The 15,171-nt window shown below is 39.4% G+C and overlaps 1 protein-coding gene across 1 annotated transcript in view; it reads right to left on the bottom strand.

Annotated features, from left to right (window-relative positions):
- Tut4 (terminal uridylyl transferase 4) overlaps positions 1-15,171 on the bottom strand; it is a 132,100-nt gene that overhangs the window by 29,975 nt on the left and 86,954 nt on the right. Inside the window, exons 17-20 of the mRNA XM_029561265.1 lie at positions 11,299-11,356; positions 11,097-11,200; positions 10,401-10,490; positions 8,403-8,516 (exon numbers count right to left, since the gene is read on the bottom strand). Coding sequence (XP_029417125.1) covers positions 8,403-8,516; positions 10,401-10,490; positions 11,097-11,200; positions 11,299-11,356 — 366 coding nt within the window. The remainder of the gene's footprint in view (positions 1-8,402; positions 8,517-10,400; positions 10,491-11,096; positions 11,201-11,298; positions 11,357-15,171) is intronic.

Here is a 15,171-nt window from a genome sequence, read left to right as displayed (position 1 = left end):
ACTTCAACAGCTATCAAAATACCTGAGAGCAAATCCTGAATCCATCACTCTAGAATCCTTCCTTGAAAGACAAAAGAAAAATGAGGAGGAACCCAATAGAGGGATGCTTTTGGAAGCCCTTGTCAAGAAATTCCAATGGACTCTCATATGAACATTTGAAAACTGCCCAGTTCTGACTTTTTTTGAGTTCCCTGTCTAGAACTTGTAACGCTAATTACTTTTGACTTTACTTCTCCTTCACATCTCCTATTCACGATTCAAAGACTTTCTTTTCCCCTTCAAGATAAGAGTTAATGCAATTAGGAGTCTTTTAGATAGACCTACTGAAGGGGTACTCTAATTGCCTCATCCTGCGTCCCTGTTCAGCATGGAAGAAGCCAGAGCGGTGTGCATCCTGATTTCCTATTGGCAATTTGGGTAACCTCTTCAGAAGATGGTGTGATAAAAATAGAAGTAGGAATTCGCTAGGCAGTTAGGATAAAAAGACCCCCCCAAAAGTAGCCTGTTTCTTAGCTAAAACTCACAAGGTCAAAAATGTCAAAAATATTTGGGAGCTTTTATCTAATCCTTAAAAAATTTTAGGGTTACCTCTTCAGAGGGGTAATGTTAGAGTAGCCAAAAGCCCCATAACAATAAATAAATAAATCAAAGAAGAAAGAGTACATGAAGTTATCAGAAAAAAGTGATGGGGAGATATGGGAGGAGTTGGAGGGGAGGGAGTGGGCATGGATTTGATCAAAACACCTTATATGCATGTATGAAATTCTCCATAAATTATTTATTTTAAAAAAAAGAAAAAAAACCAAAGTTCTTTTCAACCTGAAGAACACTGTACTATTGACCACCAAAAGAACTCTCCAAGGGTTGAGGAGTTATTTAGGTAATAGAGTCCTTGTTTATAGGTTCAATTCCATACCAAAAAAAACAAAACAAGAAACACTCCAAAAAGCTGGACATAGTGGTGTTACACCTGAAACGGTGTTACACTGACAAAAGCAGAAGGATATCAAGTGTGAGGCCAGCCTAAGCTACTTAGCAAGACTGTCATAAAATATACCCTAGCAATATATGGGGAATGGAGAGAGCTCAGCAGTTAAGAGCACTGGCTGCTCTTGCAGAGGACTCGGGTTCAGTTCCCAGCACATACATGACAGCTAACAACTGCCCAGAATTCCAGTTCTAGAGGATCCAACATCCTCTTCTGGTCTTTGTAGGCACTTCATACACAGTGCACTTGCATCACTTGCATATATGTAAGCAAAACACTCACACACATAAAAAAATTATAAAATAAAAAGGGAGCTTGGAATACAGCTCATTGGTATAGCACTTGCCTAGCTGAATGAAGCCCTGGGCTCAATATCCACTACCACAAAACCCAAGCTAAACACATTATCCTCTGACCTCTACACATGCACCATGGCACACATGCATGTGTGTGCATGCATATACATAATAAATGTTTTTTAAAGGCTGAAAAAGGAATTGAAATTTGAAATAAATACTTGAACCTCCCAAAATCTAATATCTAGGTAAAAATCTACCAAAATGTGCTGAATAGCTAAATGAAGATAAAATGCTCGGGGGGGGGGGAATCAAAGAACTAAATGATGAAATGTTCCATATTCCTGGACAAAAAGACTGAATAATCTCAAGGTGTCAGTTCTTCAATGTGATTGAACTCAAAATCCCAGCAACTTATTTTTCGGCTACTGATGAACTAATTTTAAAGTCTATATATAAGCGCAAAAGACCAAGAAGAGCTAACAAATAGTGAGGACTAATAAAATTACTGTAACCAAAAATACAGTACTAGTATAACAAACAGATCAATGAAACAGAATAAAGAACCCAAATATAGGGGCTGGAGAGATGGCTCAGTGGTTACGATCACTGGCTGCTCTTGCAGAGGACCCAGGTTCAATTCCCAGCACCCACATGGAGGCTAACAACTGTCCATAACTCCAGTGCCTCAGGAATCCAACACCTTCTTCTGACCTCCTTGGGCACTGCACGACACAGGTGAACTTATACACATGCAGAAAAAACACGCATGCATAAAATAAAAACAAAAATTCAAAAAAATTTAAAATAAATAAGAAACAAATACTGGTGGGCTCAGCAAGAAAAGGGTTTACTGTACCCACCTGATGAGCTGAGCGGGGTCCCTGAATCCCATGGTAGAAAGACAGCAGGCAGCTGAACACTATCCACTGACCTCCACGTGTGCTATGGTGCGCGCGCGTGTACACACACACACACATACAATGATAATGAATAAAAGTTGGTTTTTTTTTTTTTTTTTTAAGAGAACAGCTTCTCTTTATAGTAGGTAGAGACAAGGCAAGGGCACTCATTGGAGGGACTGGTCAGCAGAGGACCAAGGATTCAGCCTGGGCAGGGTAACCCAGCCCCGCAGAGGGTGCCAGATAGGTCTGACAGACAAGATGGAGGCTGAGGAATCTTTAAATAGAGGATGCGATAGGGAAGGAAAGCTGGCCCAAGCTATGCTCTAGAACACCAAGTATTCCTTGAGCTTACTGAGCCGAACTTGGCAGAAAGAGAAGGCTCAGAGGAGGTAAAGACCAGTGATGAAACAGCTGTCACTGACTTCCTGGTAAAGGATGTCTGTGCTCTGAGGGCCATTCCCAAAATCTTCCTCCATCACAGAAATGTCCTCAGTTAACACACAAAATGGACATTGAAAAATATTCCAAACATTATCAACATGATCATTCCCCAGGTGCTGAGGATGATGGGCCCACAGTACTGGAGTGATGCCATCAACAGAGTTGGAGACGGGCTAAATATAGAGGTGGTGAGATGGAGCCCAGGATATTCCAGGGACCAGGGAGCTGGGTTTAAATCTAAGATGTCCTGGTGAAGATATGCAAAAACTGGAACCCTCACATCCTTAACAAGATTGTAAAATGGGGCTAGAAAGATGGCTCAGCAGTTAAGAACACCGGCTGCTCTTGCAGAGGACCCAGATTCAGCTCCCAGCACTCACATGGCCAATAACAACCATCTGTAACTCCAGTTCCAGGGGATCCAATGCCCTCTTCTGACCTCTTTGGGCACCAGGCACTCACATGGTACATATTCCTCATGCAGGCAAAATACTCATATACATAAAATGAAAATAGATCTTTTTAAAGAAGAAGATTGTAAAATGGTAAGTCGCAGTAGAAACAGTACAGAGAAGATGATTCTTGAGATTCTTTTTTAAAAATTAAAAAATATTTTTATTGTGTGTGCATGATGTGTGTGTACTCCTGGAGGTCAGAGGACAACTCTTGGGAGTTGGTTCTCTTTTTTTCTCCAGTGGGATCTGGGTATCTTTCTCAGACTCTCAGGTTTGTGCAACAAGTGCTTTTACCAACTGAATCATCTTACTGGCTCTGGAGAATCTTAAAAATTAAAACTAGAGCTGGGCATGGTGGTGCACGCCTTTAGTCCCACAACTCAGAAGGGAGAGATAGATTGTTCTCTGTGAGTTCGAGGCCAGCCTGGTGTACATAGTGAGTTTCAGGCCAGGATAATAGTGAGACCCTGTCTCAAAATAATAAATAAATAAATAAATAAATAAATAAATAAATAAATAAATAAATAAATACATAAATACATAAATAAATACATAAATACATAAATACATGAATAAGCAAGCACTGGCTGCTCTCGCAAAGGACCAGAGTTCGATTTCCAGCACCTACATGGCAGCTAACAACTGTCCATAACTCCAGTTTCAGGGGAATCTAACACCCTCTTCTGACTTCCATGGGCATTGCATGACACAGGTGCACTTATATACATGTAGGCAATGCACTCACACACATAAAATAATAAAACATTTAAAATTAAAAGGAAGGAAAATAACTATTGGCAGAAGGAGTGGAGAAAGGAAAGAAGGAAGAAGAAACAGCACGAGCAGTGGTCCGTCCAGGATCGCCCAGGAAAGCCATGGCTGAGGTGCTAAAATGAACTGAGTTCTAGTGCAGAGAAGGGCACCAGCACATGTCTCTCCAAGGCCCACATGCCATAGCACAGACACCACGCTTCCAGGGAGCTGAGGTCACCTCGGCCTTCCTTGGTTCTCCTGATGAGTAAAAGATTATATAAGCGTAATAATTCATCTGTAAACCTAGAAATGTACAGCCAATTTTGAAAGAGATGTACCCTAGCTCAGAAAAATGTTATTGAATAGGTTAATGCTGTTGTAATGAAACGCTTCTTCTAATTAAAAAAAAAAATATTTTATTGAAAAAAAAAATTAAAATCTTCTAGGCCAGAGAGAAGGCTCATTAGGTAAAAGTCCTTGCAACCAAGCCTAACAACGTAAGACTATGAGCTCGATCCCTGGGATATGTGGTAGAAGGAGAGAACCAACTCTCCCAAGTTGTCCTTGGATCTCTACATGTGCACCATGAATGTGCATACACACACACACACACACACACACACACACACACACAAATAAATAAATAAATAAATAAATAAATAAATAAATAGGGTTTTTTTTTTAATTTTTTTTGGTCTTTTTGAGACAGGGTCTCCCTGTAGCCCCAGCTGTCCTGGAACTCTCTATGTAGACCAGGCTGGCCTTGAACTCACAGAGATCCACCTGCCTCTGCCTCCCGAGTGCTGGGATTAAAGGTGTGCACCACCACGCCCGGCATAAATAAGAATTTTTTTAATGTTTTAAATAGTTTCTACTCTGAAAGACAATTTCAAAAGGATGAAAAGTCAAGCCTGAATAGTACAAAATATCTGTAAAATACATTATCTGATAGACAACTAATATTCAAAATATATAAAAGACTTCTAAACTCAATAGAAAGAAACAAAACTACTTTTAAAAACTGACCAGAGTCAGGTGTGGTGGCGCATACCTTTAATCCCAGCCCTTGGGAGGCAGAGGCAGGCAGATCTCTGTGAGATCGAGGTCAGACTGGTCTACATAGTGAGTTACAGGGAGATACTGTCTCAAACAAACTAAATAAGTAAATAGCCAAACACTTTGACATACACCTTACCAAAGATATCAAGATGGCACATAAGCATATGGAAAGATGCTCTACAATGCATGCCATCAGAGAAATGCTGACTGTAACAATGAAATAAATATTACTACAAAAAAGTCCAGATCACAGGTAACACCAAATTCTGGTGAGGATGTGGAACAACAAGGAATTCTAATACATTTCTGGTGGGAATGCAAAATACACTTTGGAAGAGCCAGCAGTTTCTTATAAAACTAAACATTCACTTGCATATTGCTCAGCAATTCTGCTTAATATTTAGAATTAAAGAATACTTGAAAAACATACACACAAAAATCTGCATGTGCATCTTTTTGTTTAGTTTTGTTTTGGAGATTTGGAAAAGGGTCTCATTTAATCCACATTGGTCTAGAATTCAGTATGTTGTTGAGGGTCACCTTTAATTCCTGATCCTACTGCCTCCATCTCCAAGTGCTAGAATTACAGGCATGCATAAACATGCACACTTTATTTGGTGCTTGGGATCAAAATGAGGGCCTCAGGCATGCTAGGCAAGCACTCTTATGAACTAAGATATACATTTCCTGCATTTTTTTGTTGTTTGATTTTTATTTTGAGACAAGGTCTTGCTCTATAGCCCGGCTGGCACTGAACTTGAAATCCTTCTGCCTCAGCCTCCCAAGCATTACAAGAGTCCATCAAGTCAAACTCATTCATGTGAATTTTTATAGCAGCTGTATTACAATGGGCAAAACTTAGAAGCAATCAAGATGGATGTTAGTAGGAAAACCAGATAAAGAAATAAAGACATGAAGAAAACACAAGTTTGAATATGGTTACCTATATTCAAATGGTTACCCAGATTGAATGTGGATACCCCTAGCCCCATGTCTGTGTATGATGGTTAATTAGTTTTAAGTGTCAATTTTGCCACATCTTAGAATCACCTGGGGAGAGAACCTGAATGAGGGTTGGCCTAGGTCAGGATGGCCTGTGGGGATGTCTATGTAGGATTAACTTGATTATTAACTGATATAGTAAGACCCACCCCACTGTGGGTGGCAGCATTTACTAGGCAGGGACTCCTAAGCTATAAAGGACAAGAGAAAGCTAGCAATGCATTTCTCTCTGCTCTTGACTATAGAGGTGGTGTGAACAGCTGGCTCAAGCTTCTGCTGCTGTGACTTCTTCATTACATACATCTAACAGGATGTATTAACCTCACTACAGGCCCAAAGCAAGGGGGCCATCTAATCTTAGACTGTACTCACCAAAATCATGAACCCAAACACATTTTTATTGTAACTGTCTTAGATAGTTCATTATATTAATGTGAAGCCACCCCCAAAATGCTACACACTGCCTAGATTGATCCCAACTATATGATGCTCTGGAACAAAGACAAAGTTATGGAAACAGTAAAAAGATCAGTGGTCACCAGGAGCTGGCAAGGAGGATGACTAGACAAGACAGTATCCTTGTAAGGTGAAAAAATACTGTTCTAGATAATAAGGATGGATATATAATTGAGTGTCTATCGAAATCCATATGATACTCAACACCAAGAATGAACCTCAGTATAAACTGGCTTTGCAATGATTATGTCAGTGTAGGATCATCAATTTTAACAATGCATCTACTCAGTAGGGTGGTAATGGGGGAGGCTAGTCATCTGTGGAGCTGGGAATTATATAAGGACTCTCTATATACTATTCTCAATTTTGCTGTGAACTTAAAAAAAATGCACACTTCAACAGCTGGAGATTTGTCTGGGTGGTAGAGTGCTTACTTACTATGTATTGGGCCCTGGGTTTGATCCCTAGCACCACAAACAAATTAAGTACTCTAAATATAAACACATACATAGTATCCAACAATATTTAGTTAGGAATTTTTGACTAGGAAAGAATATTTCAAATTTTTATTGCCCTTTTACTCATTTATTTAAAAGAAGGAAGGAGATGGTGCTAAAAACATGCCATTCATGAGCTTATTTTAAAACTTATGATGGTCATCTGACCGTATCACAGGGCTTGGTATTTTGTCATTTTCTTCTTTGCCATCCCATTAAAGTTTATATGGAAGCAGAATATGTTTTTCCAGATACATCTGATGTTTCTCTCCTATCTCAAAATAGTCATGCTTCTAAGAAAACAGAAGTAGATCTTCTCTCTAATGCCTACAGATGTACTTTGTTCCAAGAAGAGGGAGGAGCAGATAGATGAAGAACTTCTTTACACTATTTCAGAAAGCAACAACTGGCTACAGAAAGTGACTCTATGAGTCACCAATGTTGAGTAAATATGAGTATAATCTCTTTCGGTGTGTATTCTTATGCTTAATAAAGAAATGAGGAAAAATTCTTTGAGCTTATTCTTAACCCAAATACCCAAGGGTGGCCAAAGTATACAAATGAATAAATCAAACTCCTTGTCAATCAGGAGGGAAAGTACTCTAGAGAGAAGAAACTTACATACTTCCATGTGAGAGTCTGTAATATACATGAGTTTGTGGGATTACATGAACCTGATAAAAATCTGTATGACTATGAAATTTTAAAATGTTGCAAAAGACATTCAGTGGTTCTACTTATCTCACGTTCTCTTGGTATTCTGTATGTTCCCAGAATAAACTTCAAAAACGTCCACTTATTTACAGCATTAATGCAAACAGAAAATTCAGAACATTCACAATAGAAAAATCCCTGATGACATGAACTCAGCAAAATCCACTGTTTTCATAAAAAGACCTTTAACAATCACACACACACACAAACACATACACACACTTTTTTATACAGAGTCTCATTCAGTTGTCTAGGCTGTCCTAAAATTATGTAACCCAGGTGTGATGGCTAATCCTAGGTGTCAACTTGATCGGATCTGAGATTAACTGAAATGAAAAGAGATCTTCTTGACTGGATCATCTAAAGCCGGAAGACACACCCTAAATGTGGGCGTTACCTTCTGATGGCCGCTGGTATAAAAGACCAAGGCAGAGGAGAACGCAGGGCTTTCTGCTGCTTGCCTTCTCTCTTGCTGGTGAGTTCATCTTGCTGCTGTAGACTGAAGACTAGCTGATCTTTTGGAAATTTGTCAGACCTTCAGCGCCAGATTGGGACTACTGAGACATCCAGCCTTGTGGACTGAGCGACTATGGATTCTCATCCTCTCCAGTGTGGTGCAGCCATTGTTAGCTCACAGGATAGAGTCCGAGTAGTCCAAGCTGATAAATCTCTATACATATTCATTCTACCAGTTCTGTTTCTTTGGAGAACCCTGACTAATACACCAGGCTAGCCTCAAACTAATAGCAAATCCTACTGCTTCTGCCTTCCAAGTTCTGGGATTGCAGGCATGAATCACTATGCCTGGTGCCTTTACCATGTTCTTAAACACTTACCTCTTGTAGAACTGGGATAACAGGTGGCTTTCTCTGCTGCAGAAAATACAGCACCATAAGAATATATGCATATGAAGATAAACTTCCCCTAGATGCATCTCCAATGTCACATCGCTGAAAAATATATATGATTGAAAATAAAAATTCACTCTCATTCCACAAAAAACTATTGACTACTCTTGATATGCCAATTTTTTAAACTCCCTGAACAGATATCCCAAAGCTCTATTAATAAACTATTACAAAAAGTGTGAAAAACAGTCATTTTTATACATTAACAAATATATATATATATTATAATACAAAACCTATAAAGAATAGTTAGGCAGTATCAAAATAACAAAAGCACATTTTCTTTAACCTAGCATTTCTTTTCCAATAATTTTTATTTATTTTTTTGTCTTTTTGAGACAGGGTCTCCCAGTAGCCCCAGTTGTCCTGGAACTCACTATGTAGACCAGGCTGGCCTTGAACTCACAGAGATCCACCTGCCTCTGCCTCCCGAGTGCTGGGATTAAAGGCATGCGCCACCACACCCGGCTCTTTACCAAGAATTATCTTTAAAAATATATGAGATCGCTAAGCATTTTCTTTAAATTATTAATATTGTTATAATAGCAAAACATCAGAAATAATTAAGTTCATCAGTAAAGTACAAGATAAAAGCACTGGGGCTAACTACACAAAGTAGCAGTATGCATCCTTTAAAAAAGAAGGGGGTTTGGGAAGATGGCTCAGTGGACACGAGTGCCTACTTTGAAAAAGCAAGAGGACCTGAATTCAAATCCCTATCATAGGCATATCCACATGTGCCCATGACCCAAACATTGCGGGGCAGAGACAGGAATATCCTGGAAGTTCAGTAGCCAATCAGATTCTGTCAAAAATAAATAATGTTGGGAGGATAGAGAGTTGGCTACAGTTCCAACTGCAGCTCATGCAGAAGACCAGCTGTGAGTTTCCTGATGTGGATGCCTGGTTCATTTCAGCTCAAGGGAACTCAATACCCTCTCCCTCAGCAGGCACCTGCACACACATACACACAAACATATAAAATTTTTAAAAACACAGGCAGAGAATGATGATGAAGCCAGGAAATCCTTATCCAGCCTGCCCTGTCCTTCATATGTGCATGGATGGGTGCATGCACCCCATATAGGTATACATATACCAAACACCCCTACACACACCTACACCTACACACACACACACACACACACACACACACACACACACACACACAGAGTGAGAGATAGAGAACACAAAGAAGCTTTTAGAGTATCCTAATCTGAGATAATTTCCAAAATCTATTGCTAAGTGAATTAAAACAAGTGGTAGAACAATGTTTTCAATGTCTTTATACCTATAAGGAAAAGGAAGTAGGAAATTTATGTACTTGCTTGTTCTTGGAAGGATACAGAGGAACTTTTAACATTGCTTGCCCGGCAGAAATTCTTTATCTAAGACAGTAAGCTAATTACCAAGCCTTGGGTTGAAAATCATGACTGCACTGAGAAATTTTACTAAGAAACTGCTGTGTTATACATGGAAATAGACCACAAAGAGGAAAAAGACTACCTTACCCTAACAGCTGAACATTCAGAACATCTAATACTATCCTTTTAAAAAGCTCAGGTCCAGGGTCGGGTGTGGTGGCACACGCCTTTAATCTCAGCAGTCTGGGAGGCAGAAATAGGCAGAGCTCTGTGAGTTCAAGGCCAGCCTGGTCTACACAGTAAGTTCCAGGACAGCTGGGGCTACAGGGAGACCCTGTCTCAAAAACCACCGAAAAAAAAAAAAAAAAAAAAAAAAAAAGGCTCAGGTCCTCCTCAGGAAGCTAAAACAGGATAATCACTTGAGTTCAGGAAATACAAGACCCTATCTTGGAAGAGGGGGAAAAGAAGCAGAAAGAAAAATAATACAAATAAAATTTAGACAGTTCACATTACCTATCATGAGTATTCTAACATGGCAGATTGTTAACATCTTCATAAATACCTTAGCAAACACTTTCATAGTATATCCCAAGTACTGCACTCTAGGGTCAATAGCTGCATAAGTAGCTAGCATTCTTGTGTTGTGTTGAGCCTGAAAAATAAATATTTGAAAGCATTTCATATTTATTAAACTTATGAGATAAAATATACAGTATAAATATAATATATAAATTTCAAAATGCTTATAAACAAATTAACCTTCACTCTGAAGACAATAGCAAGGTAATAAAATACTTTTTTCCTTACACTGCTCATTTGACAATTTTATTTATTTATTTTTACTATTTTTTTATTTAATAAACACATGATTAGAAGAAGCATTTCTTAACAGCTTTAACATACTTAATTACAATTTCCATAGGAAAGATACAGCTCTTCCAAAAGTGGCTGTAAATTTTTAGGTTCACGGTTGAATTAATACGGTTATACAATATTGAACTCAGTATAAACCCTGTAAGACTTCAAACTGAATGAGTTTTTAACCTTTAAATAAGCTCTCCATTTCATTTTAAAATATACTGTTTCCTACAGAGACTCATTTTTAATGCTACTAACACTTAGATGTTTGCACATGTGTCTCTAATCTCTATGTAGCTAATTATTACTAGGCATTTGACAATTTTAAACATACTAGTATTCTCTCAACTTTTTAAAATGAAAACTGTAACTATAGCTGGGCCTATAAAAAGAAACTTACCAATGTGTTATATAAACTGATATCACCTTCTAGCCCACTTCTTCTGTGTTCAAATTTTACTATAGGCACTTTGGCAGTAGTTATAGGCAAAATATTTCTTAAACCTGAGCAGGGTGGAGGAAATAAAAAACCTAAGTAAGTTAAATAATTTTCATAGTGCTAAAAGTATTTTTGTCAAAAAGCTAAGATATAAAATTTATACCTGGATGCCTCTTAAGAATTTTCGCCAAATTTTCAATTATTTCCTTACAGTTTAATTTCTGAAAAACAAATAACAAAGTTTGGCTCAATTTGGCCTAGTGTAAATTCTACTTTGACCTAGGAGCTTAATACTAGTATTTAAATTTTTTCTACTCACAATGTGCCTTATAATCTTGTTCTCTACATATATAATACAAAAACACACAGCATCAGCTTAAACTAGAAACTTCCCTAGTCTAATGAATAATAATCTGTACTTCAACAAGATTTGAAGTAATTCACATATAGACCACACTCGAAAAGCATAATAACATGGTTTTCAATATGTGACTCTGTTTTGTCACATGGCAAATGATCTGTGATAACCATGCTTTTGGTTTTAAATGAGTTGGTTAAGTATACAGTAAAATAGTAAGCAGCAGAAAAATGGCAGCGCATTAGGTCAAACACACTACTGACTAGAGAAGCGAGGATATTCAAAAGAGTTAGTTCAAGCCTCTGATTAACTGAAGATCCTAGGCAGAACATGTTCTCCTGGGTGAGAAGTTATCAGCTGGTTACTTACTGTTTCATTCTTTTATTCCTGCTTACTATACACTAAATAAACTGATTTTCAAAACTAAAAGCATGGCTATTGTAGATCATTCTCTGCAAAAACAAAAAAACCAAAACAACACATAATTGGCATAGTTGGGGGACTGGAGAGATAGCTCAACAAGGTTAAGAACACTAGCTATTCTTGAAGAAGACTAGAGTTTGAATCCCAGCACCCACATGGCAGCTAACAACTGTCCATAACTCCAGGTCCAGGGGATCCAATGCCCTCTTCTGACCTCCATGGGCACTGCATGACATGGGTGCACTTACAAACATGCAGGCAATACAGGCATACACATAAAATAAATTTTTTTTTTAAATGGGATAGTTGGCGGGCTATCCAAGATGCCATCTTTGTTGAAATTTACAGAACAAAATCAAAGATGTGTTTGGTGACAACAAAAATGCTATTAATGACTAAAATGACATAGACTCTGAATTGAGAGACAAACTACACTCAAATTTTGAAATAAGTATTAACTGGCTGCACAAATGATCTTAATCCCTGTCTCAGCATCACACTATTACTCTATAAAATCAAAAAAAAAATCATAAATTCCTGCCTTGCAGAGTTGCTGGGATAATTACATGAGACATGTTATAAAGCATTCAGCAGGAAGCCTGGCACAGAATAACCACTTGATGGGGCTGGAGAAATGCCACAGGAGTTAAGAGCACTGGCTTCTCTTGCAGATGACCTGGATTCGATTTCCACCACTCACATGGTGACTAACAACTGTGTGTAAATCCAGTTCCAGGGCATCCAACACACTCTTCTGACCTCCATGGGCACTGCACAACATGGGTACACTTACATACATGCAGCCAATACACTCACACACATAAAATAAAAATTTTTGAGCTATTTATTCTGTTGATGAGGGTTATAGCCATGATCCTATTACTACAACACCTATTTCCTTCAAGGAAATTCTCCGCTCAGCAAGTTTAAATGTGCTATTTCTCTGAAAAACCAAGGACAGGGCGGGGTTGTAGAGATGACAGCAGTGAAGTGCACTTTCTGCTCTTGCAGAGGCACTGGGTTTTCAGTTCCAGTACTCACAGTAGCTCTCAAACATCTCTATCTCCAGTTCCAGGGGATCCAATGCCCTCTGGCCTTGGCATGCACCTGCACATACTTGGTGCACAAAAACTCACGTGGGCATGGGCATGGGCATGGGCATACACACACACACACACACACACACACACACACACACACACAGACAGACAAAATTTTTAAAAAACATATACAGTAAAAAATGGTAATGGAAAACAAAATACAAAGAACAGAGGATAAATTAACTGTATAAAAGGTATAAAAATCAGTTCCAACAGCTATTATTATCTAATTACTTTTGTGTACATCCAGTATGTATGCTCCCTCTAGGTAACAAGGAAGATGGTGTGAATATAGCTTAATCTGATTTCAAGGAAATCATTAATGACTAATTCCCACACACTAAAACAAGAACAAGGGTAATTTTACTCTCTATTATGCAAAACATACTGTTATGATAATTTTTTTAAGATTCAATAATGGCTCATCTGGAAAAAAATATTTTATTCTCTTTCACTGTGTCAGCTTTCCAGTGTGATCGGCAGATTACACAGAACTCTAAGACTTGTAAATCTATCTTGCTCCCTTCAGTTTTGCTCTTCAAAATATCTAAGAATAACTTCTTTCCACATAGGTAGCAACCAACAGAACTTAGGTAAAGAAAATATATTATTTTTCCAACTCTTCAAATTCTTATTTGTATTTTTTTGGGAGGGTGACAGAGTCTCATTAAGTAGCCCTGGCTGGTCTGAAACTCAGAGATCCAGGTACCTCCACCCCTGAAGAGCTGGGATTAAAGGCACATGCCACCAGTTGTTTTTTTTTTTTTTAATTTTAAATATTATTTTTATTTTATGTGTATACATGTATTGCCTGCATGTAGGTGAGTGCACCCATATCGTGCAAGGTCTGCGGAGGTCAGAAGAGGCTGTTGGATCCCCTAGGACCGGAGTTACGGACAGTTGTTAGCTGCCATGTGGGCGCTGGGATTTGAACCCAGGTCTTCTGCAAGAACAACCAGTATTCTTAACCACTGAGCCATCTCTCCAGCCCCACGCCACCAGTTTCTTAAAAAAAATTTTTTTTCCCCCTGCTTCCCTGGGCCTACAGAACCCGCAGGCCTCTATCCAACCCTCAGGTTTCTCTCTCCAGGGTAAGTTGATTGTGCCCTCAGCACCTTGACTCCCCCAGCCTCATGCACCCTCCCATTTCCCTCACCGGTCACGCCTCCTAGCCTGGGTCCTGTCCCATTCCTGGTCTTGGTGCCTCAGACACCTGGGGAATCACCACTGCTTTTTCTGATCCTGTGCATCCAGAGCAACACAGTTCCTTCTCAGGACCCCAGAGCACTGCTTCTGGGCCTGGCCCACCCACACCTCTCTCTGTTTCCCAGGGCTGGCAGGACCTACAGGCCCTCCAACCCACAGGCCTCTCTCTCCTGGGTAAGTCTATCATGCCTTCCATGCCTTGATTCCCCAAGCCTCACTCACCATCCCATCTCCCTGACCAGTCTCTTCTCCTAGCCTTAGCCCTGTCCCATTCCTTGTCCTGGCACCCCAGACACCTGGGGAACCACCACTGCTTCTTCCTGGTCCTGTGCATCCACAGCAACTCAGTTCCTCAGTGCAGTCCCCAGGGGCCCTTGGGGCTGCCTCCCGCCCCCATCTTCCTTTGCATCTCTGGGTGGGACGGCCACCAGCTGCCCTAGACCAGCATCTTTCCTGGGTCCGGCACCCAGGCCAGTCCAACCACCCAATTCCTTAGGCCAAAATCTATCCTGGAGGGATCCAGACCTTTGGAGAAAGCCTGAGAGCATCTGATCTTCATCTACACTGGGCCTCTGTGGGAACTGCTGAGGAAAAAAGCAATCTGGGCACTGCAATATAAAATCAAGAGAGAACTGGAAGCTTAGAAGAACCAGCCTTTCATGCCCAAAAAGTAAACCACAAAGACACAATAAAAGTTCACAAAAAGAAGCAGACCTAAACTTGAAAGCTTGAGTCTCACACAAGAATCAGAAATTACAAAACATTTTCACATGTCAAAATCACAGAGAAAAAATAACACAAAAAACCAAAATAACATATCGCCACCAAATACCAATAGTCCTCTAGAGGAGCACAATAAAAACCCCCTAGAGATAATGTAGGACATGGAACTCAAAAGAACAATTATAACCATGATAAAAGAATTCAGTGAATTTAAAGAACACACAAA

Source organism: Nannospalax galili, unplaced genomic scaffold, assembly GCF_000622305.1.
Source record: "Nannospalax galili isolate Female #2095 unplaced genomic scaffold, S.galili_v1.0 scaffold713, whole genome shotgun sequence".
NCBI classification, from domain to species: Eukaryota; Metazoa; Chordata; class Mammalia; order Rodentia; family Spalacidae; genus Nannospalax; species Nannospalax galili.
Note: the sequence above shows the minus strand (reverse complement) of the source record. Positions and strands in the feature narration are given on the sequence as shown.